Consider the following 25,694-nt stretch of genomic DNA (forward strand, 5'->3'; position numbering starts at 1 on the left):
CACTTGGTTAACAAGAAGGAATCCAAACCCCATTTAATGTGATGGGTATTACTTTTGAGTGAGTTTGATATTGAGCTCAAAGACAAGAAAGGCTCCACCAACACGGTGGTGGATCACCTAAGTAGGATTGTGCAAGACAAACCCCAAGAAGCTTTGGAATCACCAATACAAGCCACTTTTCCGGATGACACACTTCTAGCCTTGTCTTCCATTGAGCCGTGGTATGTTCATATAGTCAACTTTTTGGTTTTACAATAATTTCTAAAGGATCTTTCTCGTTCCCAACGGGAGAAGATCAAGAGTGATTCTAAATATTATGTGTGGGATGACCCATACCTTTGGAAATTTTGTGCCGACCAAGTCATTAGAAGGTATATCTCGGATACCGAAGTCATTCCAATTCTTAAATTTTGCCATGAATACGCTTGTGGTGGGCATTTTAGATCCAAGAAAATGGCTAGTAAAGTCTTGGAAAGCAGTTTCTTTTGGCGCACAGTATTTCGTGATGCCCATGCTATGGTGAAGGCTTGTGATAGATGCCAAAGAGTTGGCAACATTTTAAGAAGAGCAGAAATGCCATAAACTTCAATGATCTATTATGAGGTATTCGATGTGTAGGGCATTGACTTCATGGGACCCTTCCCCTCATCTTGTGGTTACACCTACATCTTTTTGGCGGTGGACTATGTCTCCAAGTGGGTGGAGGCTAAGGCCACCGAGACCGATGATGCAAAGGTGGTTGGAGAGTTCATCAAAACCAACATCTTCTCTCGTTTTGGTTTTCCTAAGGCTTTGATAAGCGACCATGGAACTCACTTTTGCAACAAGGCTTGGAGCTCTACTCAATAAGTATGGGGTAATTCATAAGGTATCTACAGCCTATCACCCTCAAACCAACGGCCAAGCCGAGGTTTCTAATAGGGAGATCAAGGCTATCCTTGAGAAGACGGTGAATCCCGATTGCAAGGATTGGAGTTTGAGGTTGGATGATGCTTTGTGGGCATATCGCACGGCCTACAAAACACCGATTGGAATGTAACCTTACCACTTACTTTTTTGAAAACCGTGTCATTTACCCGTGGAGCTTGAGCATAGGGCTTATTGGGCGGTCAAATCGTTCAAATTGCAATTGAGTGAAGCGGGGCTTCATAGGAAACTCCAACTCCAAGAATTGGAAGAAATTCGAAATGATGCTTCTGAGAGTGCTTTGATTTACAAGGCAAAAACAAGAGCATGGCATGACAATATGATTGCAAGGAGAGTGTTCCAAGTTGGAGAGAAAGTTTTACTCTTTCAAAATCGACTTAGACTTTTCTCGGGAAAATTGCGGTCTAGATGGATGGGACCATATGAGGTGGTGCGCGTCTTTCCATATGGAGCAATCGAGATCAAGTGTTTAAAGTCCGGGAAAGTCTTGAAAGTGAATGGCCAAAGGCTTAAGCACTATCATGAAGAAATTGAAGTTGGTGAAGTGGAAACACTATACCTTGTTGATCCCAATTATGAAGATTAATGAGAATGCAACTTTGTCAAGCCATCGACGTTAAATAAACGGCAAAAGTTTGTAAATATTTCTTCCCTTGCATATTTAATTTCCGCACTTTATTGCTTTTTATTGTTTTTTATTGCATTTTTGCATGTTTAAATTAATTGCATCAATTAGTTATTGCATTATAATTTAATTCACTTGCACTTTCATTAATGTTTTTGGCATGTTAGAATGTTTTAATGTGTGTGTTAGTGTATAGGATATCAACTCAAGGGTATAAGTGAAGAAAGCAAGGAAGAAAAATGTGTAAAAATTGGCTAAGTATGGAAGAATTAAGCAACAAAAGACACAAGTCCAGCAGCCAACTCACACGGTGCGAGTTTTCAAGACCATTTCTCGCACCGTGCGAAAAACACAACACCCAGCAGTTTCAATCGATATTTCACCCAAACCTTCATTGTTCTTCCCCAATTTTTGCAACCTTCAACCCCCTTTGTTCATCCTAAACCCTAACCCACTCAAAATCACCCTTCAAATTCGCCACAAATCATCAATTTCAAGCATTCAACTTCAAAGATTCATCAACTTTCATCACCCAACATCAATTTGGGACGAAAAATTGCAGCAATCGTACCATTTCAGTCACCAAAAGTCGGCCTAGGGTTTCGTTAATTCAAGTGTGAAGACTTTTGGGTTTCAATTGGATTAAAGGGGCTATTGGGAGCATTCTTATGCTTTATTCATCATCTAACAACACTTACAAGGATCAAAGGGAGGTATAACACCTTATTCTTATTCCTGTCCATTCAAAGTTGGCAAATTTCGAAATTTACCTAGTAAAGGTTGAAATTTGTTGTTAAATTGTTGTTGTTTATAGACCCTAAACATTTTCTAAACTTGTGAGGTGCATTTCATTCAATAAACAACTAGTTAGCACATTCCTCTATTAGTGCATACTAGGTGTTTGTTTAATTGCCTCAACCAAATGTTTTTGCCAACACTTGTGTTTTATTCTGAAAAATTGGTGTAACATGGGAAAAGGTAAAGCATCCGAGGCTTCCTCCTCACAAGGGACCAAGGGGGCCTCGGCTTTCAATGATCACGAGTACACGGGGAAGGAGGGACTCCGTGACAAAGCCTTACAAAATTGGAAAAAGTTTGAGGCTTGGTCATCCATAGTGGTGATCCGATTTTTCGATGAGAATGTTCTTATAGAGTTGGGCATGCTCCCAATGACCCGAATGCTTCTTGAGAAAGTTGGTCTAGAGTTCTCTATTGGTAAAGCTGTATTAACCCGGAAGAGTATCACCTTTGAATTCCTCTCCTCCCTAGAGAAAGTGACATTGGGGAGGGACAAAACTCCGGGAATCAAATTCCGGGCATGTAGACTCATCCATACCTTAAACTATGACCAAGTGAGGGAGGCCCTTAACATCACAAAAGTACCCGAACATGAACCTCTCAACAAGGCAAAAATGAGTGAGTTTTGGAACAATATCACAGGAGATGTAAGGCACGGGAATTCCAAGAACATAACCCTTCCCTACCCCATTCTAAGGATTGTGAGTCGGCATATAAACACCAATTATTTGGTCATGACCGAGCCCACAAAAATGAACTACCTACAATTGCAATGTCTTTGGTCTATGACCCCGGAGGGGAGAGGGATTCCGTATTGGGTGAAGTTGTTTGTGAAAGGATGCCTTGCGTTGCAAAAAGAACCTACGGGCACAATTTTTATTAGGGGCATGATTGAAAAAATCGTGGCCAAGACGGGTGTACCATTTCCGGCCAATGCGTGGAAACTTGAGGGTGATTGTCTCATGGACTATAAGTATTTGACGAAAGCGAATATGCTTGAAGTAGTGGACAAAACCGCCCCCTTGGTGATTTGGTGTATGGGTGGCAAGAACCCGAAGTATTACATATACTTACCCCGTCCCCCCACCTCACCCTTAGGTTGAGGGAGTGCCCAAGACTTTTACATGCCTCCCGACAATGAGTTTCTGGACTTGTGGGTTGATAGAGCCCACGTGGTTGAACCCGGGAATGAGGGAGCGGGAGGTCGAGAGCAAACACAATTTGGAGGAGCCCTAACCTATGGCGACTTGCCATTTGGTGATGCCCCTCATGATGAGCCTATGTCGAATGTTGCTCATGATGAACCCCATTTCACTCCACCACCCATGTCACAAACACAACATCAACCACCTTTCATGACCCCTCCGTTCAACTACCAAGCTTTTCAGTCTTGGCAATCGGATGTCACGAACCGGTTGACAACCCTCGAGTCCAACTTCTCCCAATTCCAACTAACGGAGAATGCCCGGTGGGGAATCAACGAGAACCGCTACCACCACTACCAAGAAGACATGGAAGAAGTGCGTTATGTCCAAAACACAACTTTTGACATGGTGGCGGCGATGAATGGCCAACACATGTAAAATTTCCTCACCCAATACCACGGTTATGATGAGAACCGAATGAATGAAACAAGTGCCGAAATGGCAAGATTTAGAAGAAGAAGAGAATCAAGAAGAAGGGGAGGACCTCCGGGAAGTGGAGGTACCTCAAGCTCACACTCTTGAGCGGGTTTTGGGTGTTCACCTCACACTTTGGGGACAAAGTGAAAATTAAAGTATGGGGTGGACATGAGTTGGTAACATCATGTAATATATTGTAATATATTCCTTTTCATGCATCGTATTTCAATTCAAAAAAAAAAGGAAAGAAGAAGAAAAACCCGGCTAGGATGAAAACCCGAAAGGGCATCCTAGGCAAAAATGGGAAAGTGGCTGAGGTCGGAGTGAAAACCCGAAAGGGCACTCCAGGCAAAATGAAAAAAAAAAGAGTGCGAGACACGAGAGTAGAGGTTAGGAAAAGAGCTAAACCGAAAACCCGAAAGGACGGTTTAGGCAAAATGAGAGAATTAGGAAAAAAATTTGAAAAATTGTTGACTCTTTGAAGCCTTGAAATCATGTCACATACATGAATACTTCCTTTTGGCAGTGGTGACATTATATCTCGTTTAATGTAAAGGTATATGCCTAGGTCTCAACACCAAGGTAGTGAGTCAAATTTAGATGAAGAAGACGGATTTGGAGCATATTCTTAGTTATTCACCAATCCTTGGTATCATCGACCTCAACGGGAAGAACAAGTTGAAGTGGAACCCTCCACACCCCTTTCGATTGAACCAATAGAAGTAGAATATCCACAAATGGCTAATGATAAAAGAACCATCCGAGAGCTCCGGGCGAGAAACTATGATACTCAACCCCTATGCATTGCCTACCCACCCATGGGAGCTAATGCAAACTTTGAGTTGAAGGGTTACTTTATCCACAATCTACCCAAGTTTCATGGGCATGCGGGGGATGACCCCAACCGTCATCTCTCCGAATTCCACATGATGTGCGAGTTTGCTATACCAAATGGTGTCACGAAAGACCAATTTAAATTGCAAGCTTTTCCATTCTCTTTACTAGATGCGGCAAAGGATTGGCTATTCTACCTTCCACCGGGTACAATTCGTACTTGGAAGGCCATGAAATCGGCATTTCTTGAAAAGTTTTTGTTAGTTATTTAGACCAAATTAATACTCATCTTATGATATCAAAATTACATGTTAATTTTTGTGGTCTAAATCTACATGCATGCAAAGAAAAGTATTAAAGAGATGGTATAAAACCATCTTAAGACAAAAATTCCTTACATTGTTATAAGGCAAAATGGGCACAACTCAAGGACTCCTTCCTTGAAGTTGTTCTTGAGCTAATGCAATAAAGATGATCCTCCAACACCTTAATTACCAAAGTAGGTAATCTTCTAAGGTGGCGCCCAAGATTAACCCAAAATACTACTAAAATACTAACTAGGTAAATGTAGTAGTAACCTTGTTTATTTGTATTTTTGATGTACTAATTATATTATTACTTTGATAATATTATTAGTTTATTTTATATGTGTTTTAAATATTTTAAGATGAACAGAATAAGAAGAAAAATGGTCTTTAAAAGCTCCAAGTGAGCCTTCCAAAACAACAAGAAAAGACCAACTTTTCTTCCAATTTTTCCAACAACAAAAAATGGTGGAGTTTGGTGGTATTTAAAGGCAATTTGGGGGACAATCATGAGTGGAAAATGCCACCAAATGAACACTTGTAATGCCCTAAAAAATCAGTCTATATGGACCATTTTGGGTCCATTTCGATTTTCGACATTTGCCCCACAAATGCTTATAAGTCTTATATTTAATTATCTTACATAATTAAATATTAATTTTATTATTGAACACTTAAATAATACAAATTAACTACCAATGACTACTTAACTATTAAGTGGTCATAAGACTATTTTATCAACATACAATGTGTCAATATTATCCCACTTTGCTAATTTTACAACCTCTTGTAAAATTTAATAGCTAATTAATTCCACGTTAAAACATATACACATATCGTATAAATTAATTAATTAACTCTTAATTAATAAATTCTAATCATTTATTATTTAAACATCACATAATTAAATAATAAATCTCCTTGTCCCGAGTTCGTAACCCGTCATCAAATAATACATTTATGTGACTAACTAAAAGTCAAATAATACAAGGAATTAATTATCTCGTATCTCATACAAATAATTAATTTATTCTATTTGGGCGTCATCCTATAGGTGTGACCTAAAGGGATCAGCTGATCACCGCCGTCACACGACAGCAACGTCAAACTCTAGTCAGCCAATCATTACCGATTAACGATGACCAGCTGACAAATAAAAAAAATCCCTGATATTCCTTTTACGAGATTTAATATGTAAACACACTCATTGTGGAGGACACTACTCCAACAGTTCTACCCCGATTCAAGACACACCATGCCAAGAAGGCCATTACTTCTCCGGAACAAGATCCAAGTGAAAGCTTGTATGAGTATTGGGAAAGGTTCAAGAAGTTGGTTGCCCAATGTGTAACACCCCGATTTATGAAGGAGCCTATAGCAAGACATTCCCTAATAAACCGGACTGTTACCATCTCGGTTTCCCGAGGTAGTGAATAACAAATTAAACTCCAAGGCAAATTATATAATTACTTTAACTTAATTATTACAAAACCTCTTTTACATCAAATTACAAAGAGCTAACATAAATGAAAGTGAAAGTCTTCTAAATGATGATCTAGTTACTAAGTCTTCTGATCCAGTGTCTCACGCCCATCAAGCTCCCATCCTATCTCATAAACCTGTCAAGTTTGCTCCCCAATATTTGGATCATCACAGGTGTTCACGAATATACAGGGTCAACCACGAGGTTGAGTAGGGAATACAATAAAACAACAAAATATGATATGCATGCTCCTCCGTCACCTCCATCTCCATCTCAACTCATATCTCATAACCGGAACGCCCTTGACCATACCGATCCCCTAGAGCACAACAATCGACCGTCGTCGATATACCAGCTCAACAGCTGAGGACACCAGGGCAAGTCCTGCAGAACCAGCCTGGGCCTTATCACAACATCACATCGTATCTCAACATCGTCACTACCACACCATCCTCCAATTCCAATACATATGAAATGCTCAACAGTAATCAATGCAACACAATATGTATATCAATGAATGAAATCATGCCAGCTACCGAATGTTGTGATAACATACTCAACCCGATCAATTCAGTCAACCACATTCCAGTATATAAATCATAACATAAATCAACAACCACGAAACAAGTCAACGTTCACAGCTTGGTCATACGAAACACAACAGGTCAACCCAATTTAACAACAGCGCTGATAAGTCAAGTGTATTTCCCTACCTTTTCGCAATCCAAGCACGCACAAGCAATCAATTATGATCCGTCACATATCCATCACCTACATAACATAATTATGTATAATTACCACCTACTCAGTCAATTAATCATTCACATAACCTAGACTCATCGTAATTTAATAGGAATATCAACTTAAAGAACAAACACGACTTTTCCTGATTTTCCTGCACATGGCAGACTCGGTATAAAATGAATAACTAATTCCAGAAAATTCAAATTGATACAAAGCCAATTGAATTGGAACCCCATGATTCTTAGCTACAAATTATATCTAACGTGTTTTTCTCAAATTCCAAACTTATCAAGGGTTTTCAGACTGATTTCCAAAAGCATTTAAACCGTCGCATAAAAAAGTATTGATTCATAAAACGAGTTTAAAACATTATTTTTCAGAACTTCCAAATCCTATTATCATCTAGACTATACAAAGATGATGTATGAAGAAGCCTCATAACTGAATCGACATAAAAATTAGGGTTTCAAATCATTTTCCACAACCAAATCAGATTCTTGGACTTTTCAGCGACATGTTCATAAATAAATTACCTAGGATAAACCATAAAGAATTTGACTACAAGATTTTATATGCATAAACTAGACATCAAATAAACATCTCTTTTCAAACGTTTCGAAGACGACGACTTTAAAATAGTATAAACAATGGAATGAAATTGACTTACAAACAGGGAAATCGAATTAGGTTGAAATCGATGAGAAATCTTCAATCAAATGAAAGGCTCGACAATTCTTCTTCCTCTCCCTCTCTCTAGGTTTAGAAGTGGTTTTATGAATGATAAAATGAAATTAGAATTGACTCAACTGTTAAAAATAAAAACCTTGGCCAAAACATAAAAGAAACCGTCAACTCGCTGAACCGGTTTACTCGGTCAAGTGCACTCGGCCGAGTAACACACACTCGACCGAGTACCAACCAAGTACTCGACCGAGTACTCCAACTAAAATACGGAGTATTACAATTGTAGATGGGTAAATGGGTGATACGATTCTTGACCCAAAAGACAAAATGTGATGTAACCCAACTCAACATATACGATTTAAACCCGACTTAATAACATTCACGATATTACGATGCAACCAATATAAAATGTATAATAACTAATATATAATAATATCCGTTTAATCGATTATATAAAATACGGGGTATTACAGTCTTCCCCCCCTTAAAATGAACTTCGTCCCGAAGTTCGCTCCGGTACTCAAACATCAAAAGGGTATTGTATATCGTACATACGGACATCACGCATTCCTAACACAGTTAACACACACTTTTGACACATCAATTAAATATAACAGACACGAAATGTTACATTCTACCCTCCTAAAAATAAACTTCGTCCCGAAGTTTAACTCATCTTCACTTAACCCAACTAACTACAACTAATAACTACCTGAGAACACAAATGTATAACAACTAAATAACCACCTGAGAACACCGTCATCTTTCCATCTCAATATCGATTTCAACTCAAGTAACTCAATAACTGAACACTAGTAACCAATTTCCATCTCAAGTGCAACATAAACATTAAGATTTTACAATCCTACCCAACTAAAAACATGGTTACGTCCTCGTAACCTCTTTTCAACTTTCATATACATATACAACAACATCACTGTCAACAACATGGAACAGAAAAGAACACATGGTAAGAAATTGCGCATTAACATTAAGGTCGAAAACAAGGTTTTATTATGGAATTAACTGATTGTCAACAAATAACACTTATTACTTAGCTCATTCTTAACTTAAAAACACAACATCAAACTAAAAGATCAACAAGAAAAGAGCCAAAGGTTTACACAATTTCATAACAGACCGATCATGGTGTTACTAGCTCTGACATAACAGTCCTTAGGTCGCGCTTAATCTGACTCTGGTGACTTAGTTTCAGGCGTTCATTTCCTTGTGACTTCTATGTCATTCCCTTCTTGGTTCACCTCCTCCCCAATGTCTGGTTGGGGTGGTTGATCGTATTTTTCGGCATCGGTACATTAGCATAAAATTCGTACCTCAGGTCGCCTGATATAAAGTCAAAGGTATGCTCGGGCGGGTAACTGGCCCCGTCGCAGTAATTGGGGTCACGGCATAACCTCATGCAATGGGTGGACAACTCTCTCATATAGAAGTGTTTGTTGTCCTTTAGTATGCCGGAGTCAGGGATAGTATCAATAAGGGTATACGCTCTTAACTGGGTATTAGTTAAGTACTCAGGGTGCCCATTATGGCCATACTTGTCCATGGTAGCACAAAGTTTTTCACAATGCTCATTGAAGTCAGCATCACGTGACATGTAGCAGTCCCGCGGGTGGTACATTGTAGGGATCCGTCCTACAGAGTTTAAAGCTAAACAAATTAGGACACAGGGGTGATACCGTAGAAGGGTGTTAAGATAAAGGATTCATTCACGAGGTTTAAGTGTGTGAAAGACATATAACAAGTTTTCAGAGTAGCTGTTGTAGTACCAAGGTTTTGGTCAACTCGAGATTATCATAGTTCGCCTACTATTGTCTCTCCTGAATTAGTTCATCCATCCCTTCACTTCGTACTCTCACCTCATCCTACCCCCACGTTACATCTAAAGGAACCATCAGCCAAGGTATTCGGTTTCAGGTACATATAGGGGTTCATTAACTATCTTGTGCACATATATGGAAACACTTAACCATGCAATATATATATACTAGGTTTGTAATTGATAAGCGCACTTCACTTAACTAAGGCAAGAAATCACCCATCAAAGACATAAACAACACACAACATCTTATGCCACCAGTTGTTTAACACACAAGAGGAACATCATACGTGTGGACATGTGCGCAAAAGATATTAACCATACTCACGGACGAGTTGCTCAACAAGATATATTAACAAGGAGTTATGATCCTTCACACAACACAGAACACCCGCATTATCTACTAGAGAACAACAACCTTAGAAAGATCAACCATAAGAATATACTTATACCAGCATATAATTTAACATTGACCCCACCAAATTCCTCTCCCAAGCCAAAATTATTACTAATTCCGAACAATTGATCCATATGCGCATTCATTCCGCCCTACTACTAACAATCACCAGGAGTATTAAAACATGCTGTGCATATGCACTACTTAAACACTTTGAAACCACAGAAAACATAACATGTAATCAAAACCATTTGACTCATCAGATATGCAACACGAATTAGTCAGTTTGCATGATATAATTTCTGAAAACATATTTCCCAATAAAAATAACAACATATGATCCATGACAACAACAACATTACTTCCATATCACACATGTGTTTAACATTTTAGCAACCATATCGTTCAATTGTGTCCAGCAACTTAGTATAACACATTTTCAGCAAAACAAAAGATATCGCATAATTAGCTTAAACATATACATTTGCCATCATATACTTTGTAGAACATTATCTATGATAAAAGATTAGCAACTTGAACAACTCCTCTGATTTGCGCGATTTGAATAATTAGGCAATTCGTAGGCTCAATTAAATGTAACTATAACGACTATCATTTAAACCAACGCATATCATGTGAATCATCAAAGGGTTATCCCATTATAATTGTCAACATAGTTATCATAAGCAATCTTCATTAGAATATAATTGATAGCAACGACTCGAGAATATAGATATGTCAAATGTCGTGCTACATCAAACAGTTTCCTTTATATCACGCCCATACAATTGCAAGAATCACTTTAGCATTTTATGACAATATAATAACGAGCATATCCAATAAGGAATAACAACACTGTTTATTATCATGTCATAGGTTTAGGTTCAACTGAAATAGTTTAATGCGATGAAGGTAATAAATATAGCTATAGGCACACAAACTCACGTGAAAGACATTAGAACTCAGATGATATCCTACATGTGTGAACATTTAGACATACTCATTACTACCATCCATGTGTAAACATTTAAACATAATTATTATAAATATTCATGCGAGTATATTAGAACAATCAAGTTAACATTTAACACCACCAACTTTACCAAGATATGACAATATAGTTTTATATTTATATATATCCGACCACTATACAAATATGACGAACACACCAGAGATATTACAACATGCCAAACATATATAAAATATGCAAACAACTGGACTCGTATAAAATATGTCACCTTTGATTAAGAACCATATTCAGCTATTCAATTTCACACATACTATCATGCCAACAATGCTATAAACTAAACTTTAATTGTTATCACTTATTAAGATACATAACCAATGAATATGCGTGCTACTATCATCATATAAGGACATTATAAGGTCACATTAATAAGGCTCATGAAATAACCAAACAATTGTATGAAAACTCAACATAGAACGCACATTTTACAAGTCATGATTCACGTTGTAACTTCCCAAGACCACGAACAAATAACCGTTCGATTAAAACTTGATTCATATTACTTTTATGAAATACGGAGAGTTAAAAACACAGGGGAAAAAGAATTAGGTCTAAAGCACAAGAATTCCATCTTTAAAGAATTTTACAACTCAGTTGGTCCAAACAAGTATGTGACAACAATTGATCCGAAACTTGGGTCAGATTGCAACACTTACCATTTAATATAGATACATCAAGAATTTTCGTGGCTTAACAATTTGAAAACATATGCGAATCTTCTGATCGATGGAGTTGGAATTATGTAAAAATTAGTACTACAATTTAAATGTGGATTTTTACAAAATCGTTGGTCAAAACATCACTGCACAGGAACTTCCTGACCACAACCCACTAAAATATTTATTACTCCTAATCCGTATATCCTATAAGCATGAAACCAACGCCAAATGAACAATAACTCACGAGGCTATCTCTCATAAAATTTTCATCCATAGGCAATAAACAGAAAAGAAATGGCAGTAAGGTCAATTAAAGAGTAAAATCAAACAAAACGAGTTTCAGCACTAGGTCATTCTTTACTATGTTACAAGCTCTTATGAACATACTATGTATACTAACCCATCCCAACTTAAATCTCACACTTTGTACTTACGTAAACATCTATCCCCTAGAATCCCTTCGCATCTCGATCTACTCCTTATATCTAAATCATGATTGCTATGACTAGAAACATGCAATTCAATAGTGTTTCTGATTACTATCACAATACTATACTAGCATGGCTTCGGGATCACATAACCGCATATCACTAAACATAGTAGTACTATCAACACATCATTCAACATCCATCCAAATAAATATCATCAATTCGCAATTATTTTTCACGCTCGCGATTATCACAATCCAGCATTTCATTGATTATCAACCTGAACACGAAAATTTTATTTCTCATCTCCACAACATCATATGATCACGTCATCATTCATACAAAATACTTACCGTAACGTTGTCCTGCAGAATGATTAGAATATATGGGTCTCAAGGTATACATCAACTCGATTATATCCAAGGTTTTCCTTCTAACTACCCCATTCACTCACTTTATCTCGGGTTACCTGGTTCAAAACTGAGAGGGCAAAAGAGCACGCATTAAGGGCGCCTTCTTAACCGCAATGTGAGCTCCTAACAGTTTATTCCCAGGGGTTCATTTTATTTAGACACATCCTACGTTCATTGGATTCATTGGTTTAGGCCTGAGGATCGTTCGCTCTGATACCACTTTGTAACATCCCGATTTATGAAGGAGCCTATAGCAAGACATTCCCTAATAAACCGGACTGTTACCATCTCGGTTTCCCGAGGTAGTGAATAACAAATTAAACTCCAAGGCAAATTATATAATTACTTTAACTTAATTATTACAAAACCTCTTTTACATCAAATTACAAAGAGCTAACATAAATGAAAGTGAAAGTCTTCTAAATGATGATCTAGTTACTAAGTCTTCTGATCCAGTGTCTCACGCCCATCAAGCTCCCATCCTATCTCATAAACCTGTCAAGTCTGCTCCCCAATATTTGGATCATCACAGGTGTTCACGAATACACAGGGTCAACCACGAGGTTGAGTAGGGAATACAATAAAACAACAAAATATGATATGCATGCTCCTCCGTCACCTCCATCTCCATCTCAACTCATATCTCATAACCCGGAACGCCCGGCCATACCGATCCCGGCAGGCACAACAATCGACCGTCGTCGATATACCAGCTCAACGGTGAGGACACGAGCAAGTCCTGAGAACCGGCCCTGGGCCTTATCACAACATCACATCGTATCTCAACATCGTCACTACCACACCATCCTCCAACTCCAATGCATATGAAATGCTCAACAGTAATCAATGCAACACAATACGTATATCAATGAATGAAATCATGTCAGCTACCGAATGTTGTGATAACATACTCAACACGATCAATTGGTCTACCACATTCCAAAGATATGAATCATAACATAAATCAACAACCACGAAACAAGTCAACGTTCACGGCTTGGTCATACGAAACACAACAGGTCAACCCAATTTAACAACAATACTGATAAGTCAAGTGTATTTCCCTACCTTTTCGCAATCCAAGCACGCACAAGCAATCAATTATGATCCTTCACATATCCATCACCTACATAACATAATTATGTATAATTACCACCTACTCAGTCAATTAATCATTCACATAACCTAGACTCATCGTAATTTAATAGGAATATCAACTTAAAGAACAAACACGACTTTTCCTGATTTTCCTGCACATGGCAGACTCGGTATAAAATGAATAACTAATTCCAGAAAATTCAAATTGATGCAAGGCCAATTTAATTGGAACCCCATGAGTCTTAGCTACAAATTATATCTAACGTGTTTTTCTCAAATTCCAAACTTATCAAGGGTTTTCAGACTGATTTCCAAAACTGATGAAACCGTCGCATAAAAAGTATTGATTCATAAAACGAGTTTAAATCATTATTTTTCAGAAATTCCAAATCCTATTATCATCTAGACTATACAAAGATGATGTATGAAGAAGCCTCATAACTGAATCGACATAAAAATTAGGGTTTCAAATCATTTTCCACAACCAAATCAGATTCGCGGACTTTTCAGCGACATGTTCATAAATAAATTACCTAGGACAAACCATAAATAATTTGACTACAAGCTTTTATATGCATAAACTAGACATCAAATAAACAGGACTCTCTTTTCAAACTTTTCGAAGACGACGACTATAAAACAGTATAAACAATGGAATGAAATCGACTTACAAACAGGGAAATCGAATTAGGTTGAAATCGATGAGAAATCTTCAATCAAATGAAAGGCTCGACAATTCTTCTTCCTCTCCCTCTCTCTAGGTTTAGAAGTGGTTTTATGAATGATAAAATGAAATTAGAAACGACTCAACTGTTAAAAATAAAAACCTTGGCCAAAACATAAAAGAAACCGTCAACTCGCTGAACCGGTTTACTCGGTCAAGTGCACTCGGCCGAGTAACACACACTCGACCGAGTACCAACCAAGTACTCGACCGAGTACTCCAACTAAAATACGGAGTATTACAATTGTAGATGGGTAAATGGGTGATACGATTCTTGACCCAAAAGACAAAATGTGATGTAACCCGACTCAACATATACGATTTAAACCCGACTTAATAACATTCACGATATTACGATGCAACCAATATAAAATGTATAATAACTAATATATAATAATATCCGTTTAATCAATTATATAAAATACGGGGTATTACACAATGTCCATACCACGGGCTAAGTGGTGACGACCTACTAGTGAACTTTTGTGACGGTCTTACTCAACAAGACGAAAGAATGGTGAATGCCACTACGGGTGGAGGGGTTGACAACTACTCCGTGGCGGAAGCAAATGAAATTATAGAGAGGTTAGCCACAAGCACAATGAGCTATGGGAGAGGCGGAGGAGGGTCTAAGACTCTCAAATCAATTGAAACACCCATTCCTTCCAACCAAAAACATGAGAAGACCGTGGATGATCTCACCAAAATGGTAGCTTAATTAATGGGAAACAATCAAGGTGTAGGTGGAGCACAAGGATCTAAAGCGGAGTGCAATTTTTGTCAAGGTCCACACCCGGTGGAGTCTTGTCCCATCATGCAAGAACAAGGGATAGGCCATGAGAATGTGAGTGCAATGGGTCATGGCCAATATAAATCTAGGAACCCCACCGGGGGTGGGTATTATAAATATGATCCAAATGGCAACACTTACAACATCGGCTCTAGAGACAATACAAACCTTTCTTGGGGAGGAGATACTTCAAAGAGTCCAAAATGGGCAATTCAACCATTTAAGAAACCAACATTCTCAAGGCCCAAACCCGAACTACCAAAGAAACCAAAATTCTCAACAGGGGAAGGGGGGGGGGGGGGTCTTTCCAATTTGGGAATCAAGGAAACCAAGTTCCTCAAGCAAACAACAAAAAATTTCAACAAGGAGGTTCCCAAGGGGATGACGAATTATCCACCAAGGAAATGTTGAAGATTCTTGTTAAAGGGCAAGCCGAAGCAACAAGAAGTTTTGACAAAATGGATGCCGATAAACTCTCAAGTGATGCAAGGGTGAAGAATCTTGAAATCAAACTTGGCCAAATTTCGCTAGAAATTACCAAGAGCAACCAAAAGAACTCTACTTTAATCCCTTGTACCACATTCCCTCCAAGAGAGAATGCAAGTGCCATGACCTTGAGAAAAGGGAGAACCCTAGAATCTCCCCCAAAGAAGAAGAGAAAGGCAAAGTCAAATGAGAGGATTATAGACATTGAGATATAATAGGAAGAAGAGATTGTGGTTGAGAAAGAAAAGGAGTCATCCTCCAAGGCTAGTGGAGAAGAATTGAAGAGTCTATTGAGCATGGACAAAGGAGAGAAAGAAAGCAACAACACCAATGATCATGTTGAAGAGATCATGAGAAAACATGTCGTGGAGGTACCTTTTCTTCATGCTCTCACACATTCCAAAAGGTTCGAAAGGGACGAAGATCTCTACGAAACCTTTAGGAAGTGTGAAGTAAACATTCCCCTACTCAATCTTTTAAAAGGTGTCCCGACGTATGCAAAGTTTCTCAAGGAACTTTGTACGCCTAGGAGAAACACAAGGAAGGGAACCGAAAAAGTAAGGGTAAGTGAACATGCCTCCGCTATATTTAAAAAATCACTTCCCAAAACATTTGGCGATCCGGGGATGTTCACTATACCATGCTCAATTGGGGATAAGAGTTTCACCCATGCTATGTTAGATCTAGGTGCGTCAATCAATGTCATGCCCTATACACTCTATGAGACCTTGGGACTTCCACCTTTGAACAAAATCGACGTAGTGATCCAACTTGCGGATCGCTCAAATATTTACCCAAAGGGAATGGTGGAGGATGTGTTGGTATAGGTGGACCATTTAACTTTCCCGGCCGACTTCTATGTCCTTGATATGGAAGTCGATTCGAGGGCCACTCCGATCCTTTTAGGAAGGCCTTTCATGAAAACCTCTAAGACAAAGATTGATGTGTCTAATGGAAACCTCACTATGGAATTTGACGGAAAGAAACTCACATACAACATCTATGATGTTATGAGACAACCTAACGACTCACATTCATGCTATTTCTTGAACATAATCGAACCAATTGTCTCCCAAGTGTATAATTTGTCTCAAAGGGACCCCCTTGAGGTTGCCCTCCCTAACGATTTGGGCTAAGAGGGTTTGCGTGAAGTATTGTCTCATGATGTGCAGGAGTACTCCGAAGACTTGGAGAAAGAAGAGCCCCTAGTTGGGAAGATGGAAGTTCAGACTAGCAAAAACGAGCAGCCGACTCCAGCACAAAGCGCAGCATGCGCAGAAAGGCGCAGCCTGCGCTTTGGACTGGCACCCCACACAACTAGCCTTGCTCAACTATTTTAGTCAAAAGGGCACCTTTCTACCACTTGAAGCCAATCTTGAGCGACCATTGCCCTCCACCATAAAACCACCTAAACATAAGCCAAAACCTCTCCCAAATCACCTTAAGTATATATTCTTAGGAGCAAACAACACCCTCCCATTGATTATCTCAAACCAACTCAAGAAGGAGCAAGATGAGAGGTTAGTGACCATGTTGAAAGATTATAGGGAAGCTTTTGGGTAGAGCATAGCCGATATCAGAGGGATAAGTCCAAGCACTTGGATGCATAAGATTCGATTGGAAAAAGAGGCAAAGCCCGTGAGACAACCTCAAAGAAGATTCAATCCACCGATGATGGAGGTGGTGAAAGAGGAAGTTATCAAGCTACTTCAAATGGGAATCATCTACCCCATTAGTGATTCCCAATGGGTAAGTCCTACTCAAGTGGTACCAAAAAAGGGCGGGGTGACGGTAATAAAAAATACCCAAGGGGCATTGAATCCCACCCGTTTACAAACGGGATGGCGGGTATGTATTGATTATTGCCGTCTCAACCAAGTCGCTTTAAAAGACCATTTTCCCGTACCCTTTCTAGATCAAATGCTAGAAAGGTTAGGTGGAAAAGAGTATTATTGTTTTTTGGACGGGTACTCCGGATATTTTCAAATCCCTATTCACCCGGAGGACCAATCTAAAACAACTTTCACTTGCCCATTTGGTACATATGCTTATCGTCGCATGCCTTTCGGATTGTGCAACGCCACGGGAACTTTCCAACGTTGCATGATGAACATTTTCTCCGACTACGTGGAGCGCATATTGGAAGTCTTCATGGATGACTTCACTATCCATGGAGACTCCTTTGAGTCGTGTCTAAACCACCTAGCTATGGTCCTAACACGGTGTATAGACTCTCACCTCATACTAAATTCTGAAAAGTGTCATTTAATGGTGAGTAGTGGCATAGTGCTAGGACATATAGTGTCGAAAATAGGGATTGAGGTGGATACGGAAAAAGTGGATGTGATTAAAAGCTTGTAGTATCCATCTAATACTCGAGACATTAGGTCGTTCTTGGGACACGCCGGCTTCTACCGAAGGTTTATAAAGGACTTTTCCAAAATCGCTAACCCCTTGTGCAAGCTCTTGCACAAAGATGCAGAGTTCTCGTTTAATGATGATTGTAGGAGAGCATTCGACTTATTGAAAGAAAGCCTTATATTGGCTCCAATCATTCAAGCACCAAGGTGGGATTGTCCATTTGAAATCATGACGAATGCAAGTGATTTTGTTATTGGGGCCGTGTTGGGCCAAAAAGAATACAAAGCCTCTTATGTCATTCAATATGCCTCCTCCCTTCTCAACGACGCTCAAAATAATTACACTAAACCCGAGAAGGAGTTCTTGGCGGTAGTATATGCCCTTGAGAAGTTTCGATCATACTTATTGGGAGTCAAGGTGAATGTCTACACAGACCGCAAAGCCATCACTCAACTTGTGGACAAGAAAGACACAAAACCGAGACTTATGCGGTGGGTCCTCCTATTAAGTGAATTCGACATTGAAATAAGGGAGAAGAAAGGGTTGGCAAATGTGGTGGCTGATCACCTTAGTCGGCTACATCTTGATGATCAACAAATGCAAAGGATGGGGGTAGTTGATGGAAGTTTGCCTCATGAATCTCTTTATGCATTGAGGATAATGGAACCTTGGTATGCCAACTTGGTGAACTACATGGTGACTAAGAAGTTTCCTACTTCTTTGTCATCAAGTCAAAGGAACAAGATTAAAGCCGATGCCCGGTTTTACATATGGGATGATCCCTATCTATGGAAAATGTGCCAAGACCAAGTTATCCGCCGTTGTGTGACAGATGTGGAGATACCACATATTCTCAAACATTGTCATGAATATGCATGCGGAGGTCACTTTGGACCCCAAAGGACGGCTAGGAAAATACTTGAAAGCGGGTTCTATTAGCTAAACATTTTCAAGGATGCCCACATCTTCACAAAGACTTGTGACAAGTGCCAACGGGTTGGAAACATATCAAGGAGGAATGAAATGGTTCAACAACCCATGCTCTACTTGGAGATCTTTGATGTATGGGGGATAGACTTTATGGGGCCATTTCCCAAGTCAAATGACTATCTCTACATTCTGTTGGCGGTGGACTATGTCTCAAAATGGGTTGAGGCCATACCAACCCGGAATGACGATACGAGAACCATTTCAAGTTTTGTACAAAGCCACATATTTTCAAGATTTGGGTATCTGAGAGTATTGATAAGTGACCGAGGCACTCACTTTTGCAACCGAATTATGGAGGGATTGCTCAAGAAGTACGGGGTTATACATATAGTCTCCACCGCTTACCACCCCCAAACAAATGGGTAAGTGGAGGTGTCTAATCGGGAGATCAAAGGGATCCTAGAGTAAACGGTGAACCCCGATAGAAAATATTGGAGCCAAAGATTGACCGACGCTCTTTGGGCATATCGCACCGCTTACAAGACCCCGATTGGTATGTCCCCATACCGGCTCATCTATGGAAATGCGTGCCATCTTCCCTTGGAAGTGGAGCATAAGGCCTATTGGACAATCAAGTCTTTCAATCAAAACCTAGATGATGCGGGCCTCCATAGGAAGCTACAACTTCAAGAGATTGAGGAAATCCATCTTGATTCTTACGACAATGCCGCCATATACAAGGAGAAAGTAAGGATATGGCATGACCGGATGATAAGTCGTAGGGAGTTCAAGGATGGTAGCAAAGTCCTTGTCTTCCAAAATAGGCTGAAGTTGTTCTCCGAAAAGCTAAGGTCAAGATGGTTCGGACCATACATCGCGAGGAAGGTCCATTCTCATGGAGCGGTAGAGGTTGAAAACCCAAGTACGGGGAAGATGATAAAAGTGAATGGACAACGTCTGAAGGCATATCATGAGGGAATGGAACCACAAATGGTGGAAGAAGTCACTTTGGAGGATCCCATCTATCAAGCATGAAGAAATGAAGCACTAAGTCGAGCCATCGACGTTAAAAATACGGCAACCTTTGTAAATACACTCTGCGTAGAATTTACCACTTTCTTATCTAGTATTACTTTTATCATGTTTATAAGCATCAAATTGGAACCTTTTGATGGTTTGTTAAGGTGTGAAGGGAGTCAGATGAAGATTCTTGGGAAGTGTGCCAAAGTGGCAATGGGAGTCGAAGTGACTCGGGACATCAACTACACGGGTCAAATGAGAGAAAGGCACAAAAGAAGGCCAGATATTTTAACAAGGGAAGAAGTTGGAATCAAAATTGAAACACGGACTCTAGTCAAAAGCGCAGCCTGCGCACAAATTGCGCAACCTGCGCATTGAGCTACCACGGGATTGAAAGTGTGGCCTATATCACGAGAGTTTCCCTTCTTTCATCACAATTTCGAACAAAGCTTCCACAAACACCATCTCCTACCAAATCCCAACGTCAAAAATCTCATCCAATCCCATCAAAACTTCACCAAAACCCCAACTTCATCATCAAATTTATCTACAACCAACATACCATCATCAATCACTCACCTTGCACATCAAAAATCTGAGTTTTACCAAAATTTCGTCCCGAAACCCTAACTTTCCAAGCTCTCTATTTCAAGTATTTCAATTGATTTCCTGGGGCATTGGAGCATTCTTGGAGGTTTATTTGCATTATACATCAATCATTTAGCATTTTAAGTGGATTCAGGAAGGTATAAGACAACGTTTCCAAACTCTTTCCTTATTGCTTTGAGAAATCCGAAAATAGGTGCAATTTTTGTGAAATTTTGGATTGTGATTGTTAATTGTGGTGTATAATTGCTGGGATAAATTCGTTTTCTGAGTAAGGGCAAAGGTATTCATCAAACACCATTCACTTCTACCTTCTTGAATTAGTGCATAGAAGGTGTTTGTTGAATTGCCTCAAAGAGTGAAAAACAGTTTTCAGTGTTTTGTTGGTAGTGTTACTACTCCTTCTTACTAGGTACCATGGTGTTTGGAAAGAAAAAGGCCGTTCAACAAGGCGAACCTAGTGCTCCCAAACCATTTATGGTGGATGAGGGTCTGAATGTCGAACAAAAGAAAATCTTCAAAAAGCTTGAAAGAGACAACCCTTTACCCATTACCAAATTTCTCCACCACGAAACCCTCCAAAAACTAGGCATTGGGGAACTCACGTTCCAACTTTTGAGTCGGGTGGGGCTAGAGAGGTACATGGACATATATGAGGATACTTACCGGTCTTACACTTTTGAATTCCTCACCACTATCACCATAACGGGGGAGGGGGTTAATGAGAGGGTAAATTTTCGACTTCATAAGGTGTGGAACTCAATCACAATTGATGAAGTCCGGGAAGTCTTGTAAGTCACCAAAAACCCTTCCCCGGTTAACCCACCTAGAGGAAAGCTCAATGAGATATGGTGTTGCCTCACGGGAGGGCAAACCCAAGACCATAATGATAAGATTTCCGCCATCACCAACCCCGTGATCCGAATTTGGACAAGGAGTATAGCTTGTTGGTTTTTCTCTATGGGAGAACCAACCAAGGTGAGTGATGCGGTGAGGGAGTGCATTTGGACTATGCTTCCGGAAGGGGAGGGTGTGCCGGATTGGGAAGACTTTTTGTAAACTCGTGCACCAAGCATCGGAAAATAATGTGGGGTCCTATTAATGGTGAAGGCTTAATCACCTTCTTTGTGGAGAAGTATGTAGGAGAAGTCCCGGATGATCAAAACCCCGTTTGGGGGAATTATTTCTACAGCACTCAAGGGTTGGAAGAGACCCACATGATCAAAGTCCTTGACCCTATTAATTTTCGATGCAATTGGTTGGGAGTGAGAAAGACTTCATATATGTCCCTTCCCTCAGAATGGCCCAATTCCTAGTGGCTCACATGCCGTTCATTTCTTTTGCCCGACCGATGAACAACAACAACAAGAGCAAAGGGCAAGAAGAAGAAGGGTAGCCACAGTCACGGTTGTCAACGTGGAGAGTGAAGAAGAAAGGGAAATTGAGAGGATTTATAGTGGCCCAACTATCCATGATACCCCAATGTATGAGGCGGGGGGGAAGTTCTAGCACTCCAATCGCCCCTTGGCAACAACAAATGTTCAACTACTTCAATGAAACTCGGGGGACTTTGGAAGCCATAAGCGGGAGAGTTGATAGTTCTTATGCTTGGCAACAAAAACAAGCGCCAAGGCTAGAGAGCTTAGATCAATGGAGGGTGGCTAGTATGGAACACCAAAGATTGAGTGTGGAGACCGAAGCGGCCCAAACTAAAATGCTAAGAGAAATTGCTCAAAGGCAAGAATAGTCCATTGCTTGGCAACAACAACAAATAGAGCAATGGAAAGCAAATGAGGCCTTATGGAGGGAGCAAAATGCATGGCGGGGGCAAGTCACTGAGCAATTTGGGGTGAAAAATGAGCGCCACGCCCAATACCTCGAGGATTCATATGAGGATGCGCATTTACAAGAATACTCTCTTGGCATTATTCGTGGTCTCTTTGGCATGACTATCAACACCAACAACCCCACCTACCAAGCGACAATCAACCAAGAGCAAGTGGATGAGAATTATGAGAGGTCAAGGAGGATTAGAGAGAGCCGTGAGAGGCGAAGAAGAAGCAAGGGGACCTACGAGCATGGCGGTGGCTCGGGGTCTCAAAACCAATGAAGATGAAGTTGGCACCTCATCCACATTGAGGACAATGTGGAAAATTGAAGAGTCTATCCAAGTCAAAATACTCGAGGGAGGGGGGTGAATTGAGTATTTAAAAACTTATGCCCGCTTTTTATTTTATATCTAAATAATTAATTACTTAAAGTTTATTGATTAAACTTTAACTAATTAACTAAACGATTTATAAACGTAATGAAATGAACGATAAAGAGAATTGCAAGGACACACGATATTTGAAGTGGTTAAGCTTCACACGTCGAAGCCTACGTCCACTATTCTCGATTAATAATTTTAGTACCTTTCTCTGGATTACAAAATTATCAACCCACTCGTATAACTAACTCTAGTTATAACTCGATTTGAATATCACTAGATATTCGATTTTGACTATCTTAAGTTACTAAGAAAGCACTTGATTGTTCCTCTAGGTGTTCACACAATTGAACGAGTAGAAACAAAATGAAGTACTATTATCTTATAACGTTACCTTAAGAAATAATACGCAAATTAAAGAGCACGACTTTTCGTAAAAGATTTTCAATTGCCAAACAATAAAAATACTCGATTAGAATTTAAACTCAAATTGTTTGCAAGGAATTTTTATATTTCGAAAAGCTTGTTTGAATTAATGAACATCATAAGTATATATAGTAGAAGAGAAACACTAGGGTTTTGGTCGAAACCCTAGGGGTGCCGTGAGGCAAGGTAGATTGTTTCATAAGAAACAAATCTTATCTCTTCTTAATTTAATGTACTAAATATTTTGATTAAGTAAATAAGATAAATCTAATATAATTGATAATATATGAAAATATCTTATTGTTAGGTTCATATACCTATTATTAGACTCCTCTAATAGTGAACTAATTAACTTTTTAATTATTTGTTCTTTAGATCTAGTGCATGCATAAAAAAATAAAAGATTTATGAGGAAAAACAATGTTCCTTATATTGTTGGTTGGTTCGAAATATAGGGCACAAGTAAGGTCACCTTCCTTCACTTGTTCTTGAGCTTAATGTGTTGGATGATCCTCCAAAGACTCCAAGTATAGAAGCCGCTCCTTAGATTACACCCAAGACTTACCCTTAAACTAGTATACTAATTAACTAGATTATTATACTAGTACCCTTAAAATGATTCTAATATTATAACTATTACTACACTAGTAATCTTTATTTGATATTAGAATGGATGAAAAAATGTTTGTGAATCTAAAAACCTTGTTTTAGAGAGATGGAGAGAATATGAGAGTTTTGCATGTGTGAGATGTGAATGAATGAGTGTGTTGTAAAATGAGAACAAAAGTTCTCATAAAAGGGGAGGTGAGACCGGGTAGGGTATGTCCAAAAGGGCATCTTACTTTCCTCTTTTTGTCTTCACAACAATTGGATGTGTAAGATGTGTAAGAATAGGTCTAAGGCTAGTTGTAGGTGGGCATCATCATACCATTTTATCAAATAAAATAAAAACAACCAAAACCCACTAACATACCCTCCATTTCGGTCCAACCTCAATAAAATGGACTACCATTTTATTTTGTCATTTGTGACACAATATGTCACATGTAATATGTTACATGTTATTAATTAATTTAATGCATATTTATCGCATAAATATCATTTTACAAATTAATTAAATTACATACAACAAATTGACTAGTGGTACTTGATCTCATAAATAAAATGGGTCATTTAATTATAATTCACAACATCTTGTAATTATAATTAACCATTCATTCTTATCTCAATTGTTTCTCAAACAATAAACAATTTTAGTAATAAAGCATTTTTATTACTAAAATAAATCTTATTTAATCCCATTACAATAAGATATCAATATTCTCTCTCAGAAATAAATTGTTCAATTTTAAGGAATTGATCACCTTGTATCGTCATACAATTAATCAATCTAAATAGTATAAAAGATGGGTTTTTTAGAGCTCTCTCATTGGTTGCTACTTTTTAGGGAATGGAAAACTATTTTTTTGGTGTATCACCCCCACCTTCTCTTTTTGTGATTTAATTACTCTCTTTCTTGTGCATTTCATCTCATTGAGAAAACATTACAATAGAGATTTCATAACAATATGCATTAAAACTATACATTATACAATTCTTAACATTAGATATTACACATTTCTATATGATTAAAATTTGTATTCTGTTAAAAAAGAGAGCATTTTATTAGATTCATACTCAGTAAAAAAAAATCCCACCATTTTAAATTTAGTAAATCTGATTATTTTCTTTTGTGAAATTTTTAACAACGAAATAAATTGTTGAATAAGAACTGAGATATCCGTAAATATGAACATCAATATTTTAAAATACAATTAGTACTCCTTAATTTAATGCCTAATTAAAATTTATACCACTTAAAAAAATCAGTAATGGTTAAATTTACATTGGTATGATAACTTAAATTCAGGGGGAGAAAAATTGTCATTTAAAAAATACAGTATATCAAAATCATTATAACCAGATTAAATACAAATCCGGTTCAAAAAAATAAACCATAAATTGAACAATTTAAATAAATATTTATAAATACATGTGGTAAGTCTTAAAGAAATAATTGTGTGATGATTAGTACTAGAGTTTCAATAAAAAACTATACCTGTAGAATCAAAAAAATCATGAAACAAGTAAGAGATCTACGCCAGAAATAAATTGAAATTGTAGAATAACAAAAAATCATGAAACAAGAAAGAGAGCCTTTTTGAAGGATGAGAATATGAGATTGTTTTAAAGGGGCTGTGTATATGGAAAAGTTTCATTTC

At 38.5% G+C, this 25,694-nt stretch overlaps 2 protein-coding genes across 2 annotated transcripts; both read left to right on the forward strand.

Annotated features, from left to right (window-relative positions):
- Positions 1 to 851: 851 nt before the first annotated feature.
- Positions 852 to 1,513, forward strand: LOC141618592 (uncharacterized). The gene is made up of 2 exons (XM_074435694.1): positions 852 to 856; positions 1,096 to 1,513. The coding sequence occupies exons 1-2, from the start codon at positions 852 to 854 to the stop codon at positions 1,511 to 1,513; spliced, it is 423 nt and encodes a 140-aa protein (XP_074291795.1).
- Positions 1,514 to 19,727: 18,214 nt separating this feature from the next.
- LOC141618593 (uncharacterized) lies at positions 19,728 to 20,207 on the forward strand. Its single transcript, XM_074435695.1, has one exon. The coding sequence runs from the start codon at positions 19,728 to 19,730 to the stop codon at positions 20,205 to 20,207; it is 480 nt and encodes a 159-aa protein (XP_074291796.1).
- The last annotated feature ends 5,487 nt before the right edge of the window (positions 20,208 to 25,694 follow it).

Source organism: Silene latifolia, chromosome X (genome assembly GCF_048544455.1).
Source record: "Silene latifolia isolate original U9 population chromosome X, ASM4854445v1, whole genome shotgun sequence".
In the NCBI taxonomy this organism is placed as follows: Eukaryota; Viridiplantae; Streptophyta; class Magnoliopsida; order Caryophyllales; family Caryophyllaceae; genus Silene; species Silene latifolia.